Raw genomic sequence first — 13,978 nt, 5'->3', positions numbered from 1 at the left:
GAGTAATGAACAATGTTGCTGAATGTACATATTTAGGAAGCAAGTCATTTTCCATGCAGAACATATCTGTTAGGTCTTGAGCCTGCAAACTGCTATAGAAACTTTTCCATAATTCTGAGTCTCTTAGTCACACTTGTTAAAGTTGTTAAATGATTTTTGGGTAAGCTTTCATGTGTGGAAAGGGGTACTGGTGGCACTAAGGGGCAGTGGGGTTGTCTTTCCCTTTATAAACAGGGCTCCCCCTGGTTCCCTCTCTGTTTTTCTTTGTTGAAGTATCACTGGGCTTGACGAGTCAGGTAAAATAACCCATGTTCCCACTGTAATGAAAACCATTGCGTTCCCCGAAGAAAAAAAACACAGAATCAACATTATAAACCTTGAGGGGTTGATCCGGTTTAATTCATTTATTTTGGGGATTACCACTGCTATCATTATCATTGTTACCGTTATTGTCCTCAGGGGGGAAAAAAAATCCTCACATTACATGAATAGGAAAAACATCATAAGGAAACAAATAAAAAAGGGGAGAAGTAAACAAGCAATTCATAATTACAATAAATACAGGCTTAACAATATCATATCATTATTCATTTAATTTGAATACACCCTTTCCCCACCCCAACCCACAAAGACCAGTAACACCAAAATGCCTTCTGACTAAATGCATTTCATTTAGAGGTTGTCCCCAGGCTGGTACTGTGGCTCTGTGGTGAGGTAGTCCTCCAGGAAGGCCTGCAGATACTCAAAGGTGGGCCGTTCCTCAGGTTCCTTCTTCCAGCACTTTAGCATGAGCTCGTGCAGAGAGCTGGGACAGTCTTGAGGGCAGGGCATCCTGTATCCCCGCTCCACCTGCTCCAGCACCTCCTGTTTATTCATCCCTGAGACATGGGGAATGACAGACAGAAGCATGTGCACGCACACACACGCACACACACAAATGCAAACAAACATGGACACCGACCCACAAACACATACATACAAAATACAACCAAATATGTACATGCCAGCATGCACACACACACACACACACACACATATGCATGCATGCACAGACAAAACAGTAACAGAGAAAAAGGATAGAAAGAAGGTCAGAACTGTACTGTATAGAACACAGGTGTCAAACTCCAGTCCTGTAGGGCTGCAGTGTCTGCTGGTTTTTCAGGTGCTCTTGGCACCGGTGGTTCATTTAAGTCACTTGAATTGGCTAAAGAATCCACACAACTTGTTCTCAAGGACTTAATTAGCAGCTGATTGGAAAGGAAACCACAAAAACAATGCGGCCCCCTGGAAATCTCGTTTGACAGCCCTGATATAGAACATAAACAAGCAATTGCACCACAATTGACATTGATCATAGACAACATTATAAACAAGCAAAGAGATACCTCTTAACCAGTTAAGCATTGTGCAAAACTATCTCTCAATCATTAAACTGTCTCCCAGGCCTGACTTCCTCAGCCCTGACCATGCCTCTCACCTGGATATGGTTCCCTCCCCTTGGTCACCAGCTCTGTCAGCAGGATCCCGAACGACCACACATCCGATTTGATGGTGAACTTTCCGTACAGTGCAGCTTCAGGCGCGGTCCACTTGATGGGGATCTTTTCGCCTAAAAGCAGCCCCAGAAGAAAGAGTCAGAGTTAAGAAAGGAGCCTGTCCAGGACTCCTAGTACCAAAGGTTTGCTCAAAAAGTTACAGCTGCACAGTCACAGTGGGCTGGAATGAAGGAAGACGATGGCTGGGTTTTTCCTGTGGCACCATGACCAGTGCTGTAGCTGTCCTGCATTGTGGCTGTAGTAAACTTCAAGACTTAACTACCAATACAGCCAGTTTTGTCGGTTCCCTATCTGACTGGCCTTTGTGCACTTGCTTATTAAAAAAGGGTCCTCTACATTTAAATCCAACGAACCAATAATTGCGGTTCAATTATGAATCACGTTTCTCAGGCACGTCGCTCTTTCACTCTGTCATTGGGCATCAGCTGTTACTCTTATCAGAAAAAGCTTTCAAGTTAAAAGCATAACAGTCTTGTCTGCTTTAGGTTCAAATTTTTTTGCTGAATCGCCCATCTAGATTCTGAAAGCCCACCACAGTCACTTCCACTGAAACGCTCAAGCAAGACCCACTTGCTCTGATGTCTTTTCACTGCAAACTTCTTTGCCAGCTATGCAATAAATGCATAAGTTAGCTAAGCTGTGTAACTTAACTTTAAAGCCAGTAGGCATTTTGGAATTGAACTTTTTAGGTGCATACATTGATAATGTGTTGGCATTAAAAGGTTTCTTATGTTGAATAGAACGTCACACCTATGTTGAAATTATGGAATGGGGTTGTTTTGCATTTAGTGCTACTTTGAATTTGGATTGAATTTAAGAGGGCAGTCCATAAGCCAAAGGACACGCCAAAGAATCTTGGAAGACTCTCACCAATCCCCTGAAACACTACTGAAAACATATTGGTTATTTCCACCATGATTCACCAATGGGTCATGACTAGGGCTGTATAATACAAATAACACATCACAGATTTAAGCGTAATCAAAATAATTGCTGCCATGCAGCACATCGGCTATCAACCAAAATTCAGAGGCCACATGAAATACTTCTGGGGAAAAAACCTCACGACTGGTATCTATTGAGTGTTGATAAGACAGCCAATCAGCAGCAAGGCCTTGCCACTTCCATGTGATTGAAAAATATCGCACATGTTCACACAGAAGCTGAACCCTTCCGTCTGTATGAGAGGCGATCCTCCTCTTACCTTGTCGGGCTGTGTACTCATTGTCCTCGATCAGCCTGGCCAGGCCGAAGTCAGCAATCTTGCACACAAGGCTGTCGCCCACCAGGATGTTGGCAGATCGGAGGTCCCTGTGGATGTAGTTCATCCTCTCGATGTACGCCATGCCTGCGGCCACCTGAAAGCACAGGGGAGCTCAAACAGTTGGGGATGCAAGCAGATTCAAAATCAAAGGAAGCCCAGAAAGAGGGGACCTGAAAACTGAAGGGTCCTCAAGCAGAGGGAACTCAAGAAGTTATTCGGGTCCCTTAAAAATAGTGAAAATCAATGGGGAACTTGAAAATTGAAGGCTGCTCCAAAAGCAGTGGACCTAAACCAGAGGCAGTTATACAACCTACCTGTGCCGCGATGTCAACCAGGTTGGGTAGCTTCAGTGTCCGTCCTTCACCATTCTTTAGAAAATCCAGCAAACTTCCTGTGAAAGGAGCGGGTACTAATTGTTATGACCTATTGTGCATATCCTACAGATGCAGAATCAGGCACATAAGAATATTCTGTAAAATCTGACTGATGCCAATAAACACTATGTCACAGTTTTACTCTTTTCTATTCCTCTAGAACACTTTACCGATAACTCAGTTTCAGTCAATACATTTTTACTCTAAATTATGCTGAAAAATATCATTACAAGATTGTCAGTCACAAATGAAAAAAATAAATATCTGACATTTTCAGAGCATGCTCACATTACTTAAGTTAAGATCAAACGGTCATGGTGGTTAGGGTGCATGCCCCCTGTGACGAAAAGGCAGGGCAAATTTCTGAGCTAACTCTGGCCAAATTAGTTCAGCTTCTGTTTCCCTGGAGGCTTGAAGCCGTGACCTCTGACCTTTGCTCATGTACTCAGTGACGATGTTGATTGGCTCCTTGGGCACCACGGCGTACAGCTGCACCAGCTTGTCGTGCCGGAGCTTCTTCATGATCTGGGCCTCCTCTAAGAAGGATTCAGGCGACATGGTGCCCGGCTTCAGCATCTTCACCGCCACCGTGGTGATCCCGTTCCACGTCCCTGCCAAGGGCAAGCAGGATCTGGGGTTAGCAGCTCCGGCGATACCACATCCTAACGCTTGAGGCACCCACACCTCAGAATTTTCCTTCTTTTATTTTTTTGTTAATCAAGGTAACCTCATAGGCTTTGTAAACTTTAAATTCAATGAATCGTGTATTGTAAAACTTTCCTCAAATTGATAAAATACATCCTGGCATTCTTTCTGGCTACAGTTTTCTTAACAGATTAAACTGAACTGTCTTCCCAGAATGATGTACATCCATGTAAAGTGCCAGGTCAGATATGCTAAGAATGTATAGATCCAATTTGTAAAGGGCCTATGATTGGTGTGTGTTTCGTACCTTCAATTGACAAAATTTTCAGGGTTTCATAATACTGACTAAATCAGTTTATCAGTCTTATAATGCTCTACTGATATGCATAGAACTGGAACAACATGCAGGTGAGCTAAATTTCCAAGAATTAACTTTATTTTTCAAGAATGGTTATTTTTTTTATTATTATTATATATTTATTTGTTTCAAGAAACATCAAAATGATAAAGAAACAGATCCCATAAGTTGCAGTTCTAGCTCAGCCTCCACATGTGAAGGCAACATGCAAATTCCTGGTTTACTTCCAGGGAGTTAAATAAATGCTATTATTATAAACGTTTGCATAGTTGTAAAAATGTAATTTTCACATATGACCAAGGCTTTCTGTACCTCAAACCATCTAAACATACATCCAATGATATGCCTGAATATGGAGTGAAAGTGTTAATGCAGCTGCATGTATGCCGTAGCTAATGGTCTAGTGTAGTGTTTAATCTGACTCGTGAACATCTATGGGAAGTATACAACATGCAGCAAATTATATTTAATACAACCTCCCGATGCAATTTTGCATGTGTGAACGTCAATATAAAGCATATTGTATAAAAGTAATTTAGTTCATTAATATCGTTATTACATATATGTACAATTGGTTATTTTTCTCATGTGTACCTCACGACCCGGCTTGACACCCCCTTGCAGCTTTGGGGCTTCCCAGTTTTGGGAAGCCCTCCTTTAATGTGGCAAGGAGGAGCTTACCCATCCAGACCTCCCCAGACTGGCCGCTCCCCAGGTACTCGATGAACTGCAGCGACTCCCGCGGGATCTCCCACATGTCTTTGGTTTTGACTGACAGGTCGGCCAGGCGAGGCATGCCCTTGTGGCAGGGGGCCACCAGGCGACAGCACAGCCCCGCGGCCCTCTCTGTAGGGGCAGGATGGAGCGAGGGAGAGGAAAAGAAACAGCATGGAAGAAAAGAAAGATTGAGAGAGTGAGAGAGAATGACAGAAAAAATATAGTAAAATAAACAATAATAATAATAATAATAATAATAATAATAATAATAATAATAATAATAATAATTTCAATCTTACCTGAGTAATGCTGGACGAGCTGTTGCAGTGTCTCAAACTGGACTCTGGTGGCGATGTAATACCCTCCACTGTCCAGCTTGTGGATTATGTAATGCTTCACGTGGTCTCCTTTAATGTCATCCCAATCTCGTATGGACAATGAGAAGGCCCCTGACAGAATTGGAAAAGAAATCATTTTGGAGGTGTGATCCTCCGACTTCTTATACATTTAAAAAAATGGTTAATAAGAGCACATCAATATAGTGCTGCCTGAAAAAAAAGTTGACATGAACTGCACACACCTGGATGAGGGTAGCATGTTAACACAAATTTATTTATTGCAAACCGAAATGTTCACTGCTAAATCGACTCTAATAGAGTCCCGTCTGGACTCAGTTCACCCAGTTAAATTAACACTAAAAGATTTTGTGTGTAGGGGTGTAAAGAAGTGTGACATCTTTTTTGAAAATAAGTAATTCCAGCATATCCATCATCTGTTGTTAGGTCCGATAATGATATTAGTCCATATTAGTTAAGTATATTAGCAAAATAATTAGCTATTAATGATCAGGAAAAAGTCTGAAAAATTCTTGAAATCTCTTGTGAAATCGTGAACTGGCAACAATACCCTAAGAATTTACGAGACTAAAAATAATACTGGGCATGAGAGCATGTGCAGTGCTAATCACTGATCTTCAAATCGTCTGGACAGTTTTGTCATTGCTCAGTTTCAGGGGTCATATCAGGGGTAGTCACCTTTGGTGGTTTCACTTTCCCGGATAAGGAAGGTACCCCGCGGGTTTCCACTGGAGAGCAGCTGTCTCTCCGCGTCCGTTCGGCCGAGTTTACCAAAGTACCAGCTGTGGAGGCGGGAACAAAGAGACACGGCCCCCAAAGTGAGAGCAAGCCTCTTCCCAGCATGCACTGGCACAGAGGGGGCCTAGACAAAAGCAGCAGTGGACTGGGCAGCACCTGATGTGGACCAAGCCACTGAAACAGCATCCAAAAATCAAGTCTACGTAGCGCTGTTTAAGTAAATTCTGGATCATGTAACTGTAATGCCCTCTTAAATGACTTGTGTAAGTACTTCCTCAGCCAGATTAATCACAGTGACACACACACTATGTTGTAATATTTTCCATTTATACAGGAGGATGCTTACAGAAGCAGGTCCAGGTTAAGTGCCCTGGTCAAGAATTATCAGAAGTAGTGTGGTGTTTGTCTGTATTGGTAGATGCAGGAATGGTTATAAAATGCACTCACTCCTCAGCCTGTATGGAGTCGACTGAAGCCACATAGTTACTGGGAATGTAGCCAGTACCACCTGTAGTGAGAGAGCGAGCCTCCCACCAATCCCCTTCACTGTAGATAAATAGAGAGAGAGAGAGAGTGTCACTCCATTCTTTGTCTTCAAATATACAGTATTGAGATGAATCCATGTATCATTTGTTCTTTTCATATTCAATTGATAATCCAAAATCGGAAAATGAAAAAAAGATTCGTTATTTCGTTATTCGTTTATGAATAAAACTCTACTTTGTCCTGCACCTGGCAGCAATGTCCATACCATTATATACTACATGTGACACAAACAGTCAAGCCCTTGAGTGACGTCCCAGGGAAACAGCCTGGTGTACGATCAGGGCACTTGATGCTCATACAGTAAGTGCATTAGCAGATCCTTACAAACACACGCTAGGAGCCTCAAGTCTTTCATATAAATTTGATACAAAACGCAGAACCATATACAGCATCAAAATCACCAGATATCCTGGCAGCAACCGACTTCTCCTTAGGGACCGGGAGTGGACACCCTCACACCTTATTCCAGAGGCCGCAAATCACATTAAGCTTGGACCAAAAATATGACTGAGCAGACAACAACAATATTCCAGTGACCCTAACTGACTTAAATTTAGATTTACTGAATTGACTAAAGTGTATCGACTCCAATCAGAATTAAACAAATGATAAATCAATGAAAAATTTCAAAATTAATATCACGTATTAATTAAAAACCTTCAAATGTACTAGACTGTGGAACCAAAAAAGCTCTAATGTGCTGTCCCACTTTAACAGCAACACGCTACTGTTAGGTGGAATATATACCTGTAGGCTCAGTGCAAAAATCATAACATAGGCAGGATGGAGGACAAGGAAATGGGGAGCACAGATGGCCTGCAGTGTTTTATGCGTCCATTAGGGGGGGCACACTCATCTTGACCTGTGTCAGAGCAGGAACAGATGTTGAAGGCTCTTGGATGCCAGGAACAACAGCTTGGGCTTACCCCTCTCTAGAATGTTTTTGTGTTCTTTTTCCCTTTCCCAATTTCATACTTAGATTTCTTATTTTTTTATTTCACACTTTCAAATTGTATCTGTTGGCCTGTATCACTGCTGCTACATTCTGTGCCAGGATACTACAGATAACTTAAGTACATGCTCTAAAGCATGTCACGCTGAAGTTAGCCTGGTGTGCGATGCAGTCACTGCCGTCAGAGGAATACACTTCATGCACAGGGTGGGCAATTATGACCTGTGGGTGCCCAACTGAGCAAAGGTGGTCACTGGTATGCAATGATACATGGACAATCAGTTGAGGCAACAATCAGGCCCAAGAAAAAACAAAAAAATTAAATGAATAAATTATCAGGTCACAGCTGTCATTCAGACATGTGTTGCTCCAAAATCATAGAACCCCCCTACCCCTGCCCATTTTCAAGAAATGGCAAACCAGTTTAAGTAGAGACATGGGACTACAAAACACTCACGTTCCGGGGGTTCTGGATTTGTTATCTTTAAAAGTGTCAAAATGTACATTAAACAGACAAAAGTCATGCAGTTGATACAGAATTTGACTAAAATATTTTTTCATCTGCATATTTTCATACTTACGCGCTGTTGAGAATCTGAAACTTCTCCCCTTTCCTGAAGCTGAGGTCATCCTCTGTCCGAGCTTCATAATCGTACAGAGCCACAAACAGAGTCATGCCTGTCGGAAGCAGACCAGGGGCATGAGTCAGCACTCAAAAATCTCACAGCAGAGGGACAAAGAAGACTCACCTTTCACTTTCACTGTCATGTTACAGGGAGATGAAACCCAAGGAAGGCGTTCGCTTCAGAAACATTTAGAGAACACTAACCACAAATATTCAATTTACTGAAAAGATGTTGAACTTTGTACCGCAGATAGCTTGTAAGCTTGCAATGTAAGTGTCACAATCCAGCATGACATTCCTGGCATATAGATGCGGCAGTGCCGGGGAACACTGTTGGTTGCCGAATGCAGAGAGAGACTGTATGGAGTCGACTGGAGCCACGTAGTTACTGGGAATGTAGCCAGTACCACCTGTAGTGAGAGAGCAAGCCTCCCACCAATCCCCTTCACTGTAGATAAACAGAGAGAGAGAGAGAGAGTGTGTCACTCAATGCTTTGTCTTGAAATATACAGTATTGAGATGAATCCGTGTATCATTTGCTCTTTTCATATTCAATTGATAATCCAAAATCGGAAAATGAAAAAAAACGATTCGTTATTTCGTTATTCGTTTATGAATAAAACTCTTTGTCCTGCACCTGGCAGCAATGTCCATACCATTATATACTACATGTGACACAAACAGTCAAGCCCTTGAGTGACGTCCCAGGGAAACAGCCTGGTGTACGATCAGGGCACTTGATGCTCATACAGTAAGTGTATTAGCAGATCCTTACAAACAAATGCTAGGGGCCTCAAGTCTTTCATATAAATTTGGTACAAAACGCAGGACCATATACAGCATCAAAATCAGCAGATATCCTGGCAGCAACCGACTTCTCCTTAGGGACCGGGAGCGGACTCCCTCACACCTTATTCCAGAGGCCGCAAATCACATTGAGCTTGGGGCAAAAATATGACTGAGCAGACAACAACATTATTCCAGTGACCCTTATTTTCCACATTGTCCTTGATGTTGCTCAAAATTGTGAACTGAACTATAACTGAACTATCACTTCAAATATATTTCATAAATAACAATTAAAATCTCCATTTTGCATTGTTAATTCATAGACAAGACTTCAATTTCAATTCTCAAAAACGTTAAAAGTATTTATAAATTTAACTGACTAAAATTTAGATTTACTGAATTGACTAAAGTGTATCGACTCAAATCAGAATTAAATGATAAATCAATGAAAAAGTTCAAAATTAATATCACGTATTAATTAAAAACCTGCAAATGAACTAGACTGTGAAACCAAAAAAGCTCAAATGTGCTGTCCCACTTTAACAGCAATACGCTACTGTTAGGTGGAATATATACCTGTAGGCTCAGTGCAAAAATCATAACATAGGCAGGATGGAGGACAAGGAAATGGGGAGCACAGATGGCCTGCAGTGTTTTATGTGTCCATTAGGGGGGCACACTCATCTTGACCTGTGTCAGAGCAGGAACAGATGTTGAAGGCTCTTAGATGCCAGGAACAACAGCTTGGGCTTACCCCTCTCTAGAATGTTTTTGTGTTCTTTTTCCCTTTCCCAATTTCATACTTAGATTTCTTATTTTTTTATTTCACACTTTCAAATTGTATCTGTTGGCCTGTATCACTGCTGCTACATTCTGTGCCAGGATACTACAGATAACTTAAGTACATGCTCTAAAGCATGTCACGCTGAAGTTAGCCTGGTGTGCGATGCAGTCACTGCCGTCAGAGGAATACACTTCATGCACAGGGTGGGCAATGATGAACTGTGGGTGCCCAACTGAGCAAAGGTGGTCACTGGTATGCAATGATACATGGACAATCAGTTGAGGCAACAATCAGGCCCAAGAAAAAACAAAAAAATAAATGAATAAATTATCAGGTCACAGCTGTCATCCAGACAGGTGTTGCTCCAAAATCATAGCACCCCCCTACCCCTGCCCATTTTCCAGAAATGGCAAAGCAGTTGAAGTAGAGACATGGGACTACAAAACACTCACGTTCCGGGGGTTCTGGATTTGTTATCTTTAAAAGTGTCAAAATGTACATTAAACAGACAAAAGTCATGCAGTTGATACAGAATTTGACTAAAATATTTTTTCATCCGCATATTTTCATACTTACGCGCTGTTGAGAATCTGAAACTTCTCCCCTTTCCTGAAGCTGAGGTCATCCTCTGTCCGAGCTTCATAATCGTACAGAGCCACAAACAGAGTCACGCCTGTCGGAAGCAGACCAGGGGCATGAGTCAGCACTCAAAAAGCTCACAGCAGAGGGACAAAGAAGACTCACCTTTCACTTTCACTGTCATGTTACAGGGAGATGAAACCCAAGGAAAGCGTTCGCTTCAGAAACATTTACAGAACACTAACCACAAATATTCAATTTACTGAAAAGATGTTGAACTTTGTACCGCAGATAGCTTGTAAGCTTGCGATGTAAGTGTCACAATTCAGCATGAAATTCCTGGCATATAGATGCGGCAGTGCCGGGGAACACTGTTGGTTGCCGAATGCAGAGAGAGACAGTATGGAGTCGACTGGAGCCACGTAGTTACAGGGAATGTAGCCAGTACCACCTGTAGTGAGAGAGCGAGCCTCCCACCAATCCCCTTCACTGTAGATAAACAGAGAGAGAGAGAGAGTGTGTCACTCAATGCTTTGTCTTCAAATATACAGTATTGAGATGAATCCATGTATCATTTGTTCTTTTCATATTCAATTGATAATCCAAAATCGGAAAATGAAAAAACGATTTGTTATTTCGTTATTCGTTTATGAATAACACTCTACTTTGTCCTGCACCTGGCAGCAATGTCCATACCATTATATACTACATGTGACACAAACAGTCAAGCCCTTGAGTGACGTCCCAGGGAAACAGCCTGGTGTACGATCAGGGCACTTGATGCTCATACAGTAAGTGTATTAGCAAATCCTTACAAACACATGCTAGGGGCCTCAAGTCTTTCATATAAATTTAGTACAAAACGCAGGACCATATACAGCATCAAAATCAGCAGATATCCTGGCAGCAACCGACTTCTCCTTAGGGGCCGGGAGTGGACTCCCTCACACCTTATTCCAGAGGCCGCAAATCACATTGAGCTTGGGGCAAAAATATGACTGAGCAGACAACAACAATATTCCAGTGACCCTTATTTTCCACATTGTCCTTGATGTTTCTCACAATTGTGAACTGAACTATAACTGAACTATCACATCAAATATATTTCATAAATAACAATTAAAATCTCCATTTTGCATTGTTAATTCATAGACAAGACTTTAATTTCAATTCTCAAAAACGTTATAAATATTTATAAATTTAACTGACTAAAATTTAGATTTACTGAATTGACTAAAGTGTATCGACTCAAATCAGAATTAAATGATAAATCAATGAAAAAGTTCAAAATTAATATCACGTATTAATTAAAAACCTGCAAATGAACTAGACTGTGAAACCAAAAAAGCTCTAATGTGCTGTCCCACTTTAACAGCAACACGCTACTGTTAGGTGGAATATATACCTGTAGGCTCAGTGCAAAAATCATAACATAGGCAGGATGGAGGACAAGGAAATGGGGAGCACAGATGGCCTGCAGTGTTTTATGTGTCCATTAGGGGGGCACACTCATCTTGACCTGTGTCAGAGCAGGAACAGATGTTGAAGGCTCTTAGATGCCAGGAACAACAGCTTGGGCTTACCCCTCTCTAGAATGTTTTTGTGTTCTTTTTCCCTTTTCCAATTTCATACTTAGATTTCTTATTTTTTTATTTCACACTTTCAAATTGTATCTGTTGGCCTGTATCACTGCTGCTACATTCTGTGCCAGGATACTACAGATAACTTAAGTACATGCTCTAAAGCATGTCACGCTGGAGTTAGCCTGGTGTGCGATGCAATCACTGCCGTCAGAGGAATACACTTCATGCACAGGGTGGGCAATGATGAACTGTGGGTGCCCAACTGAGCAAAGGTGGTCACTGGTATGCAATGATATATGGACAATCAGTTGAGGCAACAATCAGGCCCAAGAAAAAACAAAAAAATAAATGAATAAATTATCAGGTCACAGCTGTCATCCAGACAGGTGCTGCTCCAAAATCATAGCACCCCCCTACCCCTGCCCATTTTCCAGAAATGGCAAAGCAGTTGAAGTAGAGACATGGGACTACAAAACACTCACGTTCCGGGGGTTCTGGATTTGTTATCTTTAAAAGTGTCAAAATGTACATTAAACAGACAAAAGTCATGCAGTTGATACAGAATTTGACTAAAATATTTTTTCATCCGCATATTTTCATACTTACGCGCTGTTGAGAATCTGAAACTTCTCCCCTTTCCTGAAGCTGAGGTCATCCTCTGTCCGAGCTTCATAATCGTACAGAGCCACAAACAGAGTCACGCCTGTCGGAAGCAGACCAGGGGCATGAGTCAGCACTCAAAAAGCTCACAGCAGAGGGACAAAGAAGACTCACCTTTCACTTTCACTGTCATGTTACAGGGAGATGAAACCCAAGGAAAGCGTTCGCTTCAGAAACATTTACAGAACACTAACCACAAATATTCAATTTACTGAAAAGATGTTGAACTTTGTACCGCAGATAGCTTGTAAGCTTGCAATGTAAGTGTCACAATCCAGCATGCCATTCCTGGCATATAGATGCGGCAGTGCCAGGGAACACTGTTGGTTGCCGAATGCAGAGAGAGACTGTATGGAGTCGGCTGGAGCCACGTAGTTACTGGGAATGTAGCCAGTACCACCTGTAGTGAGAGAGAGAGCCTCCCACCAATCCCCTTCACTGTAGATAAACAGAGAGAGAGAGAGTGTGTCACTCCATGCTTTGTCTTGAAATATACAGTATTGAGATGAATCCATGTATCATTTGTTCTTTTCATATTCAATTGATAATCCAAAATCGGAAAATGAAAAAACCATTAGTTATTTCGTTATTCGTTTATGAATAAAACTCTACTTTGTCCTGCACCTGGCAGCAATGTCCATACCATTATATACTACATGTGACACAAACAGTCAAGCCCTTGAGTGACGTTCCAGGGAAACAGCCTGGTGTACGATCAGGGCACTTGATGCTCATACAGTAAGTGTATTAGCAGATCCTTACAAACACACGCTAGGAGCCTCAAGTCTTTCATATAAATTTGGTACAAAACGCAGGACCATATACAGCATCAAAATCAGCAGATATCCTGGCAGCAACCGACTTCTCCTTAGGGACCGGGAGCGGACTCCCTCACACCTTATTCCAGAGGCCGCAAATCACATTGAGCTTGGGCCAAAGATATGACTGAGCAGACAACAACAATATTCCAGTTACCCTTATTTTCCACATTGTCCTTGATGTTGCTAACAATTGTGAACTGAACTATAACTGAACTATCACGTCAAATATATTTCATAAATAACAATTAAAATCTCCATTTTGCATTGTTAATTCATAGACAAGACTTCAATTTCAATTCTCAAAAACATTATAGGTATTTATAAATTTAAATGACTTAAATTCAGATTTACTGAATTGACTAAAGTGTATCGACTCCAATCAGAATTAAACAAATGATACATCAATGAAAAAGTTCAAAATTAATATCACGTATTAATTAAAAACCTGCAAATGAACTAGACTGTGAAATCAAAAAAGCTCAAATGTGCTGTCCCACTTTAACAGCAACACGCTACTGTTAGGTGGAATATATACCTATAGGCTCAGTGCAAAAATCATAACATAGGCAGGATGGAGGACAAGGAAATGGGGAGCACAGATGGCCTGCAGTGTTTTATGTGTCCATTAGGG

At 41.5% G+C, this 13,978-nt stretch overlaps 1 protein-coding gene across 12 annotated transcripts in view; it reads right to left on the bottom strand.

The window, feature by feature from the left end:
* Nucleotides 1-364: 364 nt before the first annotated feature.
* LOC118233373 (tyrosine-protein kinase Fyn-like) overlaps nucleotides 365-13,978 on the bottom strand; it is a 63,513-nt gene continuing 49,899 nt past the window's right edge. For 6 of the 12 annotated variants that reach the window (XM_035429069.1, XM_035429060.1, XM_035429079.1 and 3 more), the window contains 15 exons: nucleotides 12,762-12,964; nucleotides 12,473-12,569; nucleotides 10,570-10,772; nucleotides 10,281-10,377; nucleotides 8,377-8,579; nucleotides 8,088-8,184; nucleotides 6,456-6,554; nucleotides 5,949-6,052; nucleotides 5,214-5,363; nucleotides 4,879-5,043; nucleotides 3,626-3,805; nucleotides 3,135-3,211; nucleotides 2,761-2,914; nucleotides 1,478-1,621; nucleotides 365-878 (listed from right to left, as the gene is read on the bottom strand). In XM_035429069.1, the coding sequence (XP_035284960.1) occupies nucleotides 673-878; nucleotides 1,478-1,621; nucleotides 2,761-2,914; nucleotides 3,135-3,211; nucleotides 3,626-3,805; nucleotides 4,879-5,043; nucleotides 5,214-5,363; nucleotides 5,949-6,052; nucleotides 6,456-6,554; nucleotides 8,088-8,184; nucleotides 8,377-8,579; nucleotides 10,281-10,377; nucleotides 10,570-10,772; nucleotides 12,473-12,569; nucleotides 12,762-12,964 (2,179 nt within the window). In that variant the 3' untranslated portion in view covers nucleotides 365-672. The remainder of the gene's footprint in view (nucleotides 879-1,477; nucleotides 1,622-2,760; nucleotides 2,915-3,134; nucleotides 3,212-3,625; nucleotides 3,806-4,878; nucleotides 5,044-5,213; nucleotides 5,364-5,948; nucleotides 6,053-6,455; nucleotides 6,555-8,087; nucleotides 8,185-8,376; nucleotides 8,580-10,280; nucleotides 10,378-10,569; nucleotides 10,773-12,472; nucleotides 12,570-12,761; nucleotides 12,965-13,978) is intronic. The other 6 variants (XM_035429039.1, XM_035429106.1, XM_035429097.1 and 3 more) reach the window with 5 other exon arrangements.

The sequence above is a fragment of the Anguilla anguilla genome, chromosome 1, assembly GCF_013347855.1.
Source record: "Anguilla anguilla isolate fAngAng1 chromosome 1, fAngAng1.pri, whole genome shotgun sequence".
NCBI classification, from domain to species: domain Eukaryota; kingdom Metazoa; phylum Chordata; class Actinopteri; order Anguilliformes; family Anguillidae; genus Anguilla; species Anguilla anguilla.
The sequence above is the reverse complement of the archived record's forward strand: the minus strand, read 5'-3'. Positions and strand labels throughout refer to the sequence as shown.